General features: G+C 40.6%; 1 protein-coding gene across 1 annotated transcript in view; it reads left to right on the top strand.

The window, feature by feature from the left end:
* Positions 1 to 13,241, top strand: part of LOC117904746 (putative D-cysteine desulfhydrase 1, mitochondrial) — a 36,019-nt gene extending 22,778 nt beyond the window's left edge. The window contains exon 10 of the mRNA XM_034817502.1: positions 12,862 to 13,241. Coding sequence (XP_034673393.1) covers positions 12,862 to 13,066 — 205 coding nt within the window. The 3' untranslated portion in view covers positions 13,067 to 13,241. The remainder of the gene's footprint in view (positions 1 to 12,861) is intronic.
* The last annotated feature ends 967 nt before the right edge of the window (positions 13,242 to 14,208 follow it).

The following is a 14,208-nucleotide window of genomic DNA, read 5'->3' as shown; positions in this document are numbered from 1 at the left end:
ACCTGAATTGGGAGGAGAGCAGTCTGATCAAATTCAGTCATTTCTTAGGTTTTTCTACGGAAGGCCTGGAGAAGGAAATTCTGAGTTTCCTGGGCAAAATCAGAAAAATGAAGGAAAAGATTGTAGGTAAAGGTCTGTTGGAGTCTTCAAGGTTTGAAAGGGAGCTTAAGAGATTGGAGTGCTCTATTAACTATGAGGGGGATTCTAAGAAAAAAGGCCCTATTCAGGGTAGAGGGAACCAGTATGCAAGTATCCAATGACTGTAAAAATATTGAGTTGGAATGTGAGGGGTGTGAATGATAGTTCCAAGAGGAGAATTATCAAATCAGTTATCAGAAAACATAAGGTGGATTTATTTTGTATTCAAGAAACGAAGGTGCAGGTGATGTCTGAAATGGTGGTGAGGAGCTTAGGGCCGGGGAGATTTCTTGATTGGAAGGTTTTGAATGCTATGGGGACGGCAGGAGGTGTATTGATCTGTTGGGACAAGCGATCGTTGGAGATGGTGGGGGTGGAAGAGGGACAATTCTCCATCTCCTGCAGATTCAGGAATGAGGGAGATGGAGCATTCTGGGTCTTCACGGGGGTTTATGGGCCTTTTTCCAGAGAAGATAGGGAATGTTTATGGGAGGAGCTTGGGGCAATCAGAGGGATATGGGGGGAGCCGTGGTGCTTAGGAGGAGATTTCAATACAACGCTGTTCCAAGCTGAAAGAAATAGAATTGGGAGGATTACTTCAACTATGAGGAGGTTTGCCCAGATTATAGATGACCTAGGGCTTGTTGATATCCCTTTGCAAGGGGGTTCTTTCACTTGGAGCGGGGGGCTTAATAATCAATCGCGGGCCAGGCTGGATAGATTTCTAGCGACTCCTAGTTGGCTAGACCAATTCAGTAGGGTTCACCAAAGAAGACTGCCTCGCCCAACATCGGATCATTTCCCGATTCTGCTAGAGGGTGGAGGGATAAGGAGAGGCCCGTCCCCTTCAAATTCGAAAATATGTGGCTCAAAGCCGAAGGGTTCAACGAGCTGATAGAGGGGTGGTGGCAAGGGATAGAGGTTAGAGGCAGGCCAAGCTACAGATTAGCGACTAAGATGAAGGGGCTGAAACACAGGTTAAAAATATGGAATAAGGAGGTTTTTAGAAGATTAGAGAAAAACAAAGCTGAAGCTCTTCAGCAAGTGGAGAGGTGGGATTCAGTGGAAGAAGAGAGAAACCTAACAGAGGAGGAGCTGGGCCACAAAAAGGAAACTAAGGAGAGTTATGCAAAGTGGGTGTCGTTGGAAGAAGTGCATTGGAGACAGTTATCAAGGGAAATATGGTTAAGGGAAGGGGATAGGAACACGGGGTTCTTTCACCGCATGGCCAATGCCCGTAGGAGAGTCAATGCCATGGCTAAAATTAAGATAAATGGGGTGAGATTCACAGAGGAACAAGATATGAGGGAAGGTATAGCAAATGCGTATCAGCAGCTACTATCGGAAAATTCGGGGTGGAAGGCGGACATAGGAGGCCTCTCACTGAAACAGATCAGTCCTTCAGAAGCAATTGGCATTGAGAATTCTTTTTCTGAGACTGAAATCCATGCAGCTTTAATGGGGATGAATGGGGATAAAGCCCCGGGCCCGGACGGATTCACAGTGGCTTTTTGGCAAAGCTGCTGGGAGGTTGTCAAGGAGGACATCTTGGGTTTTTTCAAGGAGTTCCATGAACAGAACTCATTCATAAAGAGTCTGAATCATACATTTCTGGTGCTGCTGCCGAAGAAAGGGGGGGTGGAGGATTTAAGAGACTACAGGCCAATCAGTTTGATTGGGGGCTTATACAAATTATTGGCTAAGGTGCTGGCCAATAGGCTCAAAAAAGTCATAGGAAAGGTGATTTCCCCTGTTCAGAATGCCTTCATCAAAGGGAGACAAATCCTTGACGGTTCCTTAATCGCAAATGAGGCCATAGATTCTTGGCAAAAAAGGGGAGAGAAAGGTATAATATGTAAATTGGACATCGAGAAGGCGTATGATAGCATCAATTGGCATTTTTTACTAAAGGTCATGCAAAAGATGGGGTTTGGACCAAAATGGATAGGATGGATGTGGAGTTGTATCTCCACTGTCAAGTACTCAGTGCTGGTGAACGGGGTTCCAGCGGGGTTCTTCTCAAGTTCAAAAGGATTAAGGCAAGAGGACCCTCTTTCCCCCTACTTATTTCTCATGGGAATGGAAGTACTAAGCGTGCTCATCACAAGGGCTGCTGAAGGGGGCTTCATCCAAGGCTGCAGGATATGGAGAGGAAGAGAGCAGGCCGTCAATATAACTCACCTCCTGTTTGCGGATGATACGATTGTTTTTTGCGAGGCAAAGAAAGAGGCGTTATTGCATTTGAGCTGGATCCTCTTTTGGTTTGAAGCAGCCTCTGGTTTGAAGATTAATCTGGATAAAAGTATGGTATTTCCGGTAGGGGAGGTGGAAGGGGTTGCTGAAATGGCGGCTGAAATCGGGTGTAGGGAGGGGCAGCTGCCTACTGTTTATTTGGGGCTGCCCCTTGGGGCGCCAAATAGGGCCTCTTACGTATGGGATGGGGTGGAGGAGAGAATGAGGCAAAAGCTTGCTCTTTGGAAATGTCAATATTTATCCAAAGGAGGGAGAATTACTCTTATAAAGAGTACGCTGTCCAGCATACCTTTGTACCAAATGTCGGTATTCCGTATGCCTAAGTCAGTGACAAGAAGGATGGAAAAGCTTCAAAGAGACTTTTTGTGGGGTGGAGCCAATGGGGGGAACAAGGTTCATTTAGTCCAATGGGAGATGGTGTGTGCGGATAAAGGAAAAGGTGGATTGGGTCTAAGGAAAATTGCTGTCTTGAACAAAGCTCTCCTTGGTAAATGGATTTGGAGATTTGTGCGTGCTAAGGAGGAACTTTGGAAAAAAGTGATTGAGGCCAAGTATGGGCAAGAAGAGTTTGGGTGGAGAACAAGGAAAGCAAACGGGGTGTATGGAGTTGGAGTTTGGAAGGAGATCTTGAAGGAGTCCACTTGGTGTTGGGAAAATATGGATTTCAAGGTGGGAAAAGGCAATAGAATAAGGTTTTGGACTGACCGTTGGTGCGGTAACATTGTGCTGTCCCAAGGATTCCCAAATCTCTTCTCCATGGCTGCCCATAGAAATGTCACAGTGGAGGAATGCTGGGACCAGAATGGGGGCCAAGGAGGGTGGAATTTAATGCTGTTAAGGGACTTTAATGACTGGGAGTTGGACTTGGTGGACAATCTCTTAATTGTGTTGAGGGATTACAAAGTAAACTCGGAAGATGATTCGGTTTATTGGAAGAAAGGCGAGGGCGGACTATTTAAAGTTAAGAAAGCTTATAATGTGTTGACAAATACCCAAGGAGTGGATTTTCCTCATAGCAATGTTTGGGTGGACAAGGTTCCAACCAAAATTGCTTTCTTTGCTTGGGAAGCTACTTGGGGAAGGTCCTCACTTTGGACAGGCTCCAGAGAAGAGGGTGGCATTTACCTAATCGGTGTTTCTTGTGTGGGTGCGAAGAGGAAACAATCAATCATATCCTAATACATTGTACAGTGGCAAAAGGGTTGTGGAACATCATTCTTGCGTTGTGTGGTGTACAGTGGGTCTTTCCAAAATCTGTAAAGGAGGTCCTTAGTTGTTGGAAAGGTTCTTTTGTGGGGAGAAAAAGGAAAAAAGTGTGGAGATCAATCCCGTTATTCATTTTTTGGTCTATATGGAAGGAAAGGAATAGGCTAGCCTTTAAGGGGGGAGTTTTGGATTATCAGAAATTAAAAACTTCGTTTGTATACAATGTATGGGGGTGGGCTAAAGTGTACATGGTTATGGAGTCGAATTCCCTATTAGGTTTCTTGGAGTGGTTAGCCTCCAAATAGGGTTTGGGTCGTGTTTTTTTTTGTTAAGGGGGTGGTAGCCTTGTATACTTCCTGTATGCCTTGAGGCTTATTTGCCTTTCTTATATATATTCTGCTTGCTTATCAAAAAAAAAAATGGTGGATATACAACTAGGACACCATGGGACATTGAAATACTTCACAATATTATATGAAAGATTTTGTTTTTCTGATAAGCAAATAATACGATTTTATAAATATGCGCTAAAGAGACGGCACACTATAGTACATAGGATGTATACAATGAGTGCCAAAAAGAGCAACTAAAAGAAAGAACATAGAAGACAACTCTCTCTCTTAGCAAGAACCCAATCAATCTACACAATCATTTAAAAACATAAAACTTATATCTATGTACATCTTCACCCACCAAATCAAATTTCTCATAAAAAAAAGTTTTTAAGGCTTGATCTGATTGCTCCTCATTGTCAAAAGGTCTTAGATTCCTTTCTTTCTATATAGTTCAAAAATGTACGAAAGAGCCACTCTCCTTATGTCTTTTACCCACAAAGGATCCATGCCACCTTAAGAGATTAACAATAGCAACTTGTACCTAATGAATACTAGACAGAGTGAAAGCAATTGCTAGAGGACCTTGCCTTGGTACAGTTTAGTAGAATGTGATCTATAGACTCTTCCTTGTCTGTACAAAGAAAACATCTACTGATAAAAAACCACCTTCTTCTTTGAAGCTAATCTAGGGTCTAACACCTTTCTTCAGCTAGCCTCCAAAGTGAAAAAACTTACTTTAAAAGGTATTGATGAATTCCAAATTACACTTGTTGAAAAGGAAATTGCTTTCCCTGGTTCCAAGGTGGCATATAAAGACTTATATTAATTATTTCTTAGGTTCATCTACACCACCTTATCTTCCCCCTCACTATCTACTCCCACTCCTTGTAACCTTGAAATTATTCCTCTACATTATCCAATTCCCAATCGTGTAAAAGTCTAGAGAAACAAGGGTTCTAATGACCCCTCTCACTCGATCCCATAAATCTACTACCCAAACCTCTTTTGAAATGACTAAGGCATATAAAGAAAGGGAAAAAAACACACAAAAATTCATTCCCACAACATTTACCCTTTCAAAAACTTCACCTTCCTCCCATCACCCACCACAAAGGAAGATCTACTATTGTGTCTCACTCCTTTATGGTAAATTTTCATGGCCCGACCACATACTTGTCTCTTGCTTCATAGGACCGCCAACCTTCTTCCTTTCCATATTTTTCACCGATGACTTGATTCCAAAATCATCCTCTTTGGTTGCACATCACCAATTACATTTGCACAAAAACACTTTATTTAGTGAAGAGAGGTACCTAATGCCCAACACCGTTACTCTTCTCCATGTACACTATCAATCAATTCACAAGATGCATTCTTTTCTTCAATGCTCCACCTCCCTAAAGGTAATCCCTTTGAATTTTCTCCTACCTCAATCTAACCATCGTTGGAATATTGAATTAAGACAAAAGTATATGAGAAGAATAGATAATGTACTATTGATCAACGTGAGTCTATCCCCTTTAGAGATATCTTGTCTTTCCCACATCGAGAGCCATTTAGAAAACCTCTCTTCCACCCCATCCCAAACCACTATTGATCTAAAAGGAGCACCCAAAGGAAGACCCAAGTAAGTAGACGAAAGTTTTCCTTGTTTGCATCCTAGCTTAGAGACCAACTCGTCAATATTCTCCACCCTTACAATAGGAGTCGGTTCACTCTTATCTAAGTTAATTTTTAGCCCTGATAAAGCTTCAAACCACATGAGCAATTAGCTTAAATGGACCGTTTGGTCTTGGAAATTCTTATGAAAAACAAGAGTGTCATCTGTAAACAAGAAGTAGGACCCCTCCCCCTCACCACCTTTTCCCCTTCACCCTAACTCATAAGGTATCGACCCTTCCTAGCCCTCTTGAGAAGGCAGCTAAGGGCCTCCATTGTGTTTCGTTTTCCTTGAACAAGGATTCAATAGAAGCTTTTAAAAGATTTATTACATGTATAGAAAGAGACTCAATTTTTACATCCCTCTAGATTATTTTTGAATCTGAATGCTTCAGCACCCTTTAACCTTCCACCATGATTCTACCAATGTCTTAGGCTTGATTGTGAGGGCAATCTATAGAATCTGACAAGAAGGTGCTGAATTTTTAGAAAATATTTGAAAATTCTCTCTCTACAACCCTAAAGCATTAAGGTGCTTTATGTAGAGATCAACCTTCAGGGAAAAATACTAAAATTCCCTCAAGGTGTAAATTCACTTGTTAATTTCAACACCCTTATTTTTTTCTAAATGCACCATAGACCACAAGGCACACCCTTAGGGTGTTACAATTAAGCTTGATTACCGTTAAATTAATTTTACCGCCTATAACTAATCATGTTTAATGTTAGGTACCAATCTGCTGTTCTAGTTTGTAATTTTAAAAGATACTAGGCATTACAATTTATCTCTAGTTCCACATATATGCCCTAATTGTAGTCGAATGGTATAGAAGCACAATTTTTACCCATAGGTAACTATTGAATCACATTACTATAGAGGTGACTATTTGCAAAAATAAATACATCACAAGAACATGAGCCTTTCCAAATTTTATGAGAACCTTAATTAATGGAACCATAGTTAATAAAGAAAGTGTTTATTCTATTTCTCAAGTGGAAAAATATAAGGATTTAGGGAAAATAAACCTGTCCTATTTAAGGACAGATCTCTTATCCTTAGATGCAAGGTCATCAATTTCAGTCATTGAGATCTCTATGTAAGTCAGAAGTGCATGATCTAATTAAACAATAAATATGAGATGGATTATAGGAGTTTCTACATCTTGGGATAGAACAAAGCCAAGTGTAGGAAGCTCAAAGAATATTATATATGGCAAAGGTCCTGCTTGAATTGCTTCAGAAACTTAGGTCTTCACAGGTGGAAATGAAAGGCTTTACGACCCTTCAAACTTCTTCATTGTGGGTTGTGTTCAATGTTAGAGTCCTTGCTTGAGGGCAAATTTCTTAGCCTTGTGATTCTCAAATTCCCCTATATTTGTTAATTTTGGAGCCATGTTTGTATGATTTATATCACCTCCACCAGTGAAAAAGAGTAAATGGTACAAATCCCTTCACTCCCATGGCCTCAACATCAACTTGATCATGTTGTTGGCCTATTACCTAATAGCTGAAGTTTTTAGGTCAAACTGGCAGCTCAATATGGTAACAAAACCTTTGTCATCAGGAGGTAAGAGTACATCTTGGAGGCCTGGCTCATGTGGCAAGCTGTTTTGGGGAGTATAAGGGAGGTTCTAGGTTCAATTCATGTGATAGAAAAAACAAAAGGTAAAAAAGAGGTATAGAACATCCTATTAGAGTAGATTTCAAATACTCCACTTTGCCTCTTCGAGCCCCAACTTCACTAAGATTTTCTTAGTCTTGGAGAGTGATGTGAAGAGCAAATAGCTCTTGCTTAGCAAAGCAAGTATTTTAGTCTTTTCCCTAAAATGAAATGTCATTGACCAACAAAGCATATTCCTTGATTGATGGGCAGTTCAAACACATGGATTCTTAAATCACCTCTCATGTTCCTTGTAAAATCCCCTTGCATCCAAGGTTGGAAATCTTGTGCAACTACTATGCCAAATGCATGACTCCATTTCTCTGACAGGCTTTTGTTTTTAGGCTTCTCATCTCCACTTTGTAATCAATCTCCAAATTGCAAAGGCATGACTCCTTTTCTCTATCAAGGATGTACCTTCACAAATTGCAAAAAGTTTCCCCTTAATTGCTTGAAAGTCTCCTCTCCATCTATTTCCTATATAAGAAGGTGTCACACACAAAATCTAGCACCAAATTTTTGCATATGTGCAGCGCTTAGCCACCCCTCTAAGTCAGCCTTCCAACAACTCACACAAGATTAAATCAAAGAACCCACACAATCACACACGAATTTACAGGGCACTATCTCAACTTGTATTTTATTATTATCCCGAATAAGAATACAAGACACATATTAGCAAGACTTCCAGAATAGCATCAACGAGCTCATGCTCTCTCAAGATCTCTCTCTTTAGATCCCTTTGTATGATTGTGTGAATGTACAAGTGCTCAAGGAGGTTCTCTCATCCCCTTTTATAAAGCGTTTGCCACCCACTCCTTGTTGGACTAGAACTCCTCATCCTAGTTCAACTAGGACTCTTCCTCATAGGCCATGGCATCGACCATTCCCACTAGGACTCTGAGTCCTACTCAGACTACAATTAAGAATAAGGATTCCTACTCAATCTCGAGTTCTCATGCTTCAAGACTCTATCTCCTCGTGCATCAAGATTCTGCTTCCCATCCGAACTAAGAGTCTTGTGCATTAGAAGGCTCTTCCTTCAAGCATTAGGACTCAGTCACCTTCTGACTAGGAGTCTCGTGCATAAAAAATCTCTCTCCTCATGCTACAACCCATGCATATATATAGCTTGTGTGTCGTCCAAACTCTCTTTTTGGGACCACCCATCTAAGTCATCTCATGCGTGCATGTCCCGTGCATATGGCCTAAGTACAGCCTATGTGTGTGACTCCATGCACTCACCTAAGTGTTGCAACCCTTTAATCTAATGCCACAAACCCTTTGTTACCTTGTTCCTTCTCTTGGGGCTTCCCTCATAGGTACAAGGTTACCCATGAGGCCCCTTTGTGTCTCATGGTCTGTGTCGAGGGTCTAACAAACCCACCCCCACCTGAAGGAGTCAACGCCCTCGTCAACTTAAGCTACCTTCAATCTCTTGGACAACCATCTGATGTCCCGAATCCATTCGGGACTCTTGTGCAGCTTGCACTATCTCATCTTCCTGGTCACGGTATCCTTCATTAGTGGACTCCTGCACCTCGCAGGTTAGCATAAGGAATTCCCTCATCATAGTCAGACTTGGTTCCCATCAATGTTTCGGCATAGGTTTTCTGACTCACTTCCAATCCTTTTTCCACTTGAATGACAAAGAGCCTGCTCTCTCTGAATGATTTACCTATCTTTGGCACCTTGCTTAATCCTTGCACAAAGCAAGGTTGAGTTTCATTCATGAAAAGCAATCCATTCAAGTGTGGCAGCACCATCACTTTTGCCTTCACAAAGAACTCATTCCCTAAGATTAAGTCAAAGTCATCTAAAGGAGTACTGAGCATATTAACTGTACCTTTCCATTCGCTTATCTGGATCGCCGCATCCTTAGCCAAACCTTGTGTTTCCAATGCCTCACTATTCACAACCTTTAGCTTGCTTGCATCCTTGCATAGCTTTAGACCCAATCTTGTTGCTACCCCAGTTGAAACCAAGTTGTGGGTTGCCTCACTATCCACTAAAGCTACCACTTTTCAACCACCCAACTCAATCTCCACATGTATCAACCCTTTATGAGTTAGTTGTGCTTGGATTGTATTCAACAATTGAAGAGGATTCATCCTTGAAGTGACTTCTGACTCACTGCCATCACTCTCCTCTTCTGCTGCCAAGGCATTCAATCTTTCCTTCTTGGGACAATCCTTAGCCCGATGCGGACTATTACAAGTGAAACAATCCAATACCTTGGTTGTTTGTCCCATGTTGGACTTCTTTGCCCGTGGGTTGGAGTTGTCTCACCCTTGTTTCCTTTCTTATCTCCATTCTTCTTAGAGTTTTTGGATTCACCTTCTTGCTTTGTCTTTGCTGCTGCTGTCCTTTCCCTTTTTGACTTGCAAAAGACAAAGCATCCAATCGATAATCGACTAGGCAATCTACTGCCGTTATGGCCGAGGGTAGGTCCCACATTCCTTGGCTTCTCAACTTTGTTTGTGCCCACCCTTGCAGCCCAGACATGAAGTTGAACAACTTATCAACTTCTGACATGTCCTTGATATCAAGAATCAAAGAGCTAAACTCTTTGACATAGTCCCTAACAGTTCTCGCCTGTTTTAGCCTTTTAAGGGACTCCCGAGCCATCCAAGCCCTATTAGAGGAAAGAAATTGATCTTTCAGCTTCTTTTTAAGTGTCTCCCACATGCTGATCCTCGGCCTTCCTAATTCAGCATCATCATTCAATTTCGTGTGCCACCATAGCTTTGCATCTCCAAAGAGATACATGGTGGTGAGGGTCACTTGCTCTCTTGGAGGAATATGGGCAGCATCAAAATACTGTTCCATTTCCCAAAGAAAGTTCTCCAAATCCTTAGCATTTCTCACCCCGCTGAAGGGTTTAGGTTCAGGAACTCGCACTTGAGGTGGGGCTGGTTCCGAAGCTGCAAATGCTCCCTGAACAACAACTCGTTTCAGAACCACAATTTCCCCTTCAAGAGACTCGATCTTGCCCTTGAACCCCTCTAATATAGTTGTTAGGGTTGCCACTTGTTCCTCCAACAACTTATTCTGGCTCTCAAGCATACCCCGTTGAACACTAAGTTCATTGAAAGAATCAGCCACTCTTGCGGGTAGAGTGGTGTCTCCATCAAGAGAATCCCCCACGTATGTCTCCAAGTGTGCTGTCTGTTCATGAATTGCCTCCATGGAACTGCTCATTGCAGCCATCAAGCTCTAATACCAACTGTCACATACACAAAATCTTGCACCAAATTTTTATATATGTGTGGCGCTTAGCCACCCCTCTAAGCCAGCCTTCCAACAGCCCATACAAGATTAAATCAAAGAACCCACACAAGCACACACAAGTTTACAGGGCACTACCCCCAACTTGTATTTTATTACTATCCCGAATAAGAAAACAAGACACAGATTAGTAAGGCTCCTACAATAGCATCGGCGAGCTCATGCTCTCTCAAGATCTCTCTCTTTAGATCCATTTGTATGATTGTGTGAATGTACAAGTGTTCAAGGAGGTTCTCCCATCCCCCTTAAATAGAGTGATGGCCACCCACTCCTTGTTGAACTAGAACTCCTCATCCTAGTTCAACTAGGACTCTTCCTCATAGGCCATGGCACTGGCCATTCCCACTAGGACTCTGAGTCCTAATCAGACTACAATTAGGAATAAGGACTCCTACTCGATCTCGAGTTCTCGTGCTTTAGGACTTTATCTCCTCGTGCATCAAGACTCTACTTCCCATCCAAATTAGGAGTCTTGTGCATTAGGAGTCTCTTCCTTTAGACATTAGGACTCAGTCTCCTACTCTGGCTAGGAGTCTCGTGCATCAAAAGTCTCCCTCCTCATGCTCCAGCCCATGCATATATATAGCTTGTGTGTCATCCAAGCTCTCTTTTTGGGACCACCCATCTAAGTCATCTTATGTGTGCGACTCGTGTGTGCGGCTTGTGCGTGTCCCGTGCACTTCCTGTGCAGGCAGCCTGCGTGCAGCCTGTGTGCACGGCTCCATACACTCACCCAAGTGCTGCAACCTTTCAATCTAATGCTACAAACCCTGTGTTACCTTCTTCCTTTGGAGAGGAGGCTCCTCTCTCAGCCAGTCTATCAGCTTCCCTTTTAGGAGAACACCAAGATATTCATGCTGACAAGCTACCTAAGCTTTTAGATAGCTGAACAATCTAGAAAATCCATGGATCCAACCTCCAAGGCCCTTTCCTATCTAAGACAGCCAAGATAAAGCTATTATCAAATGCCACTCTACTATAAGGTTTTGAAATCCATTGAAGCTGCCTTGTTTTGGCCCTTCCAGCTAATATCTCCTTCAGTGGTGAATCATATACCGACTACCTTAGGGAACACCATAAAAAGTTCATAACCAGGGTCTCTAAATAAACTACCAATCCCTGTCTGCTTAACCAATGAGTATCCCAAAAAATTGAGATTACGGAATCTTATACCAAGGGAAACCAATCAGCCCTGATGAGATCTCTCCTCTAATAAGATAAGAGATCCCAAGAAAAGGTGAAATAATGAATATCATCCTGCAAATTGTTAAAAATTCTCCTCATTGAATCAGGAGTGTTAACCTATATAAAAGCTTAGGTTGCTTTTAGATAGAGATGAGAATATGCAAGGAACCTTGCATGCTTCTTCAACAATGATTTAAATGCGCTCTAATGAAATTTTGATTCTCCTAAGAGATGGCCTTCCAAGGACAATGGTACTACTTCCCAAACCACAAAGCTAGCATTCCGCCTAGTATTGTGCAATCCATAAATGCTCATAGTGACACTATACCATAATCAAACACACTCAACTGTGACTGCTTACTGACAAAAACATTATTTGTTATAGACTCCTCTATCCAACCCAAAACCTTCTCACATTTTTTTACTCCAGTCAATTTAATGATCTTACTTCCCCCAAGTTTTAACCACAGTAAGATCTCTGACACAAGTAGTTATCTTCAAGGGAGTTCTTGTTCCCTGCAGTCATTTGATTTGATGGAGAAAGGGGGAAAAGTACTCAACAAAGATAAAATGGAATCAATCATTTGACTTAGGAAAGGAAAATCTTATTGGCAGAAAAACCTAATTTGGTGGTTCTAATTGGGAAGAGGAAGCTCACTACTTTGAGTTTGGGGTGGTGGGGGTGTAAGGCTGTAAAAGTGATGAATACTATGGAGAGATTTGCATCTCTCATCCAGTAGTTACATGCTGCAGAGGGAGTCGTCGACCTCCTTCCCAAAACTTCATTATGCTTACCTTTTATTCTGGATATTGAGTGATTGAAACTCATGCAATTGACATAATGACATAACATTCCTGTCACGCAACAGAGCTTTACCAACATATTTTTGTTCATCCTTTTTAACATGTTGGCTCTCTAGAGTGATATCCTTTGTTAAATTTAGGCCTTCCTTTTCACTTTGTCCGTTGTCTAAAAATCTTAGTTGTTATTATTGGTGGATCGTGGGGTTGAGACAACAATATAGCTAGTGAAGACAAAGTTTCAACCTAGATTTGCATACATATAATGAAGCTATAGTTTGATGAGTGGAAACTTAGTTCACATGATATTTTGTTTTGGTTCTGCTTTCATTTTAGTGGAAAAGCTGCTTACGGAATGATTAAGGACATGGCTGAGAATCCCTCAAAGTGGGAAGGGAGAAATATCCTCTTCATACACACAGGCGGACTCCTTGGGCTTTATGACAAGGTTGAACAGATGGAATCATTGGTGGGGAAATGGTGCAAAATGGACATCGATGATTCTATCCCAAGGGAAGATGGTATTGGAAAAATGTTCTAGTAAAATAATTCATGCTTGCATCTCTTCAATCTCCACCTCAAATTCCAGATTAGGTATGCGTCTCATTCTCTCGTAGTGTGATGAAATATGCTCATAAACTCACTTTTAGAATTGTAACCATTGAGATATTGCTATATGCTGTTCTGGTTTATCTCGTCTGTCTGTCTCTCTCTCTCTCTCTTTTCTATTGTTCTTATTCAGCCCATGCTTCATATTTGTTGGTTCATTTTAAGTGTTTTTCCTTCTTGAAAATTGATGAAATATGAAAAAAGAATAACAATATCTGTTGTTGATTGGAATGAAAAATAAGATAGGTTGTGCTAGAAAGTCTTTCCCCTTCATTCCATTGTGATAGGCAGGAGGACTGGCTTTTGTTTTCTTTTTGGCTAACACATAGTTTGCATTTACTATGTAAAGGGATTATGTTTTAGGGCATCTAATAAATTTCTCTTTTTTTTTGCCTTTCAATTTTTTTTTCTTCTGGGAATGTGGGTATTGTCTTAGATGGCTGAACTAACTCATTAAGATGATAACGCTCATAAAATATTTATTAGAAAAAAAGATGCACTTGATATTTAAAAAAAAAAAAAATTAAAGAAACAAAGGTCATATTTGATAACTATTTTTTTAAAGTAGTTTTTCATTCTTCAAAATAAAAATAAATAAATAAATAAAACAAACGTGTTTGACAACTAAAAAATATAAAATAGTTTTTTATTTCTAAAAGTAAAAATGGAATTGTTTTCAATTTTTTTAGGGTTGTTTTAAAAAATACTTATGAAAAATGATTAAAAACAAAACATTGCATCTAAAAGTTATTTTTAAAACATGTTTTAAAACATAGAAAACAAGTTAATAATGTGTCAAGTTTTGGAGCAAGTATTTATTTTACAAAACATCATAAAATAATTAAAACAATTTGTTATGAAAAATTATCTTTTAGAGCTGTTTTTGAAAATACTTTCCAAAGAAAACGTAGAACCCTCTTGTTGCCCATGTCTCTCTCTTTCTTTAATGCAAAGAAATTAAATTGAAAGTGAATTAAAAATGAACAAAAAAAATAAAAAATCGTAATAATAACTCAGTGCATATGAGGGTCCCAAAGCAGTCATCTATGTTAGACTTTGATCTTACACTACCAA

Source organism: Vitis riparia, chromosome 17 (assembly GCF_004353265.1).
Source record: "Vitis riparia cultivar Riparia Gloire de Montpellier isolate 1030 chromosome 17, EGFV_Vit.rip_1.0, whole genome shotgun sequence".
Classification (NCBI taxonomy): domain Eukaryota; kingdom Viridiplantae; phylum Streptophyta; class Magnoliopsida; order Vitales; family Vitaceae; genus Vitis; species Vitis riparia.
The sequence above is the reverse complement of the archived record's forward strand: the minus strand, read 5'-3'. Positions and strand labels throughout refer to the sequence as shown.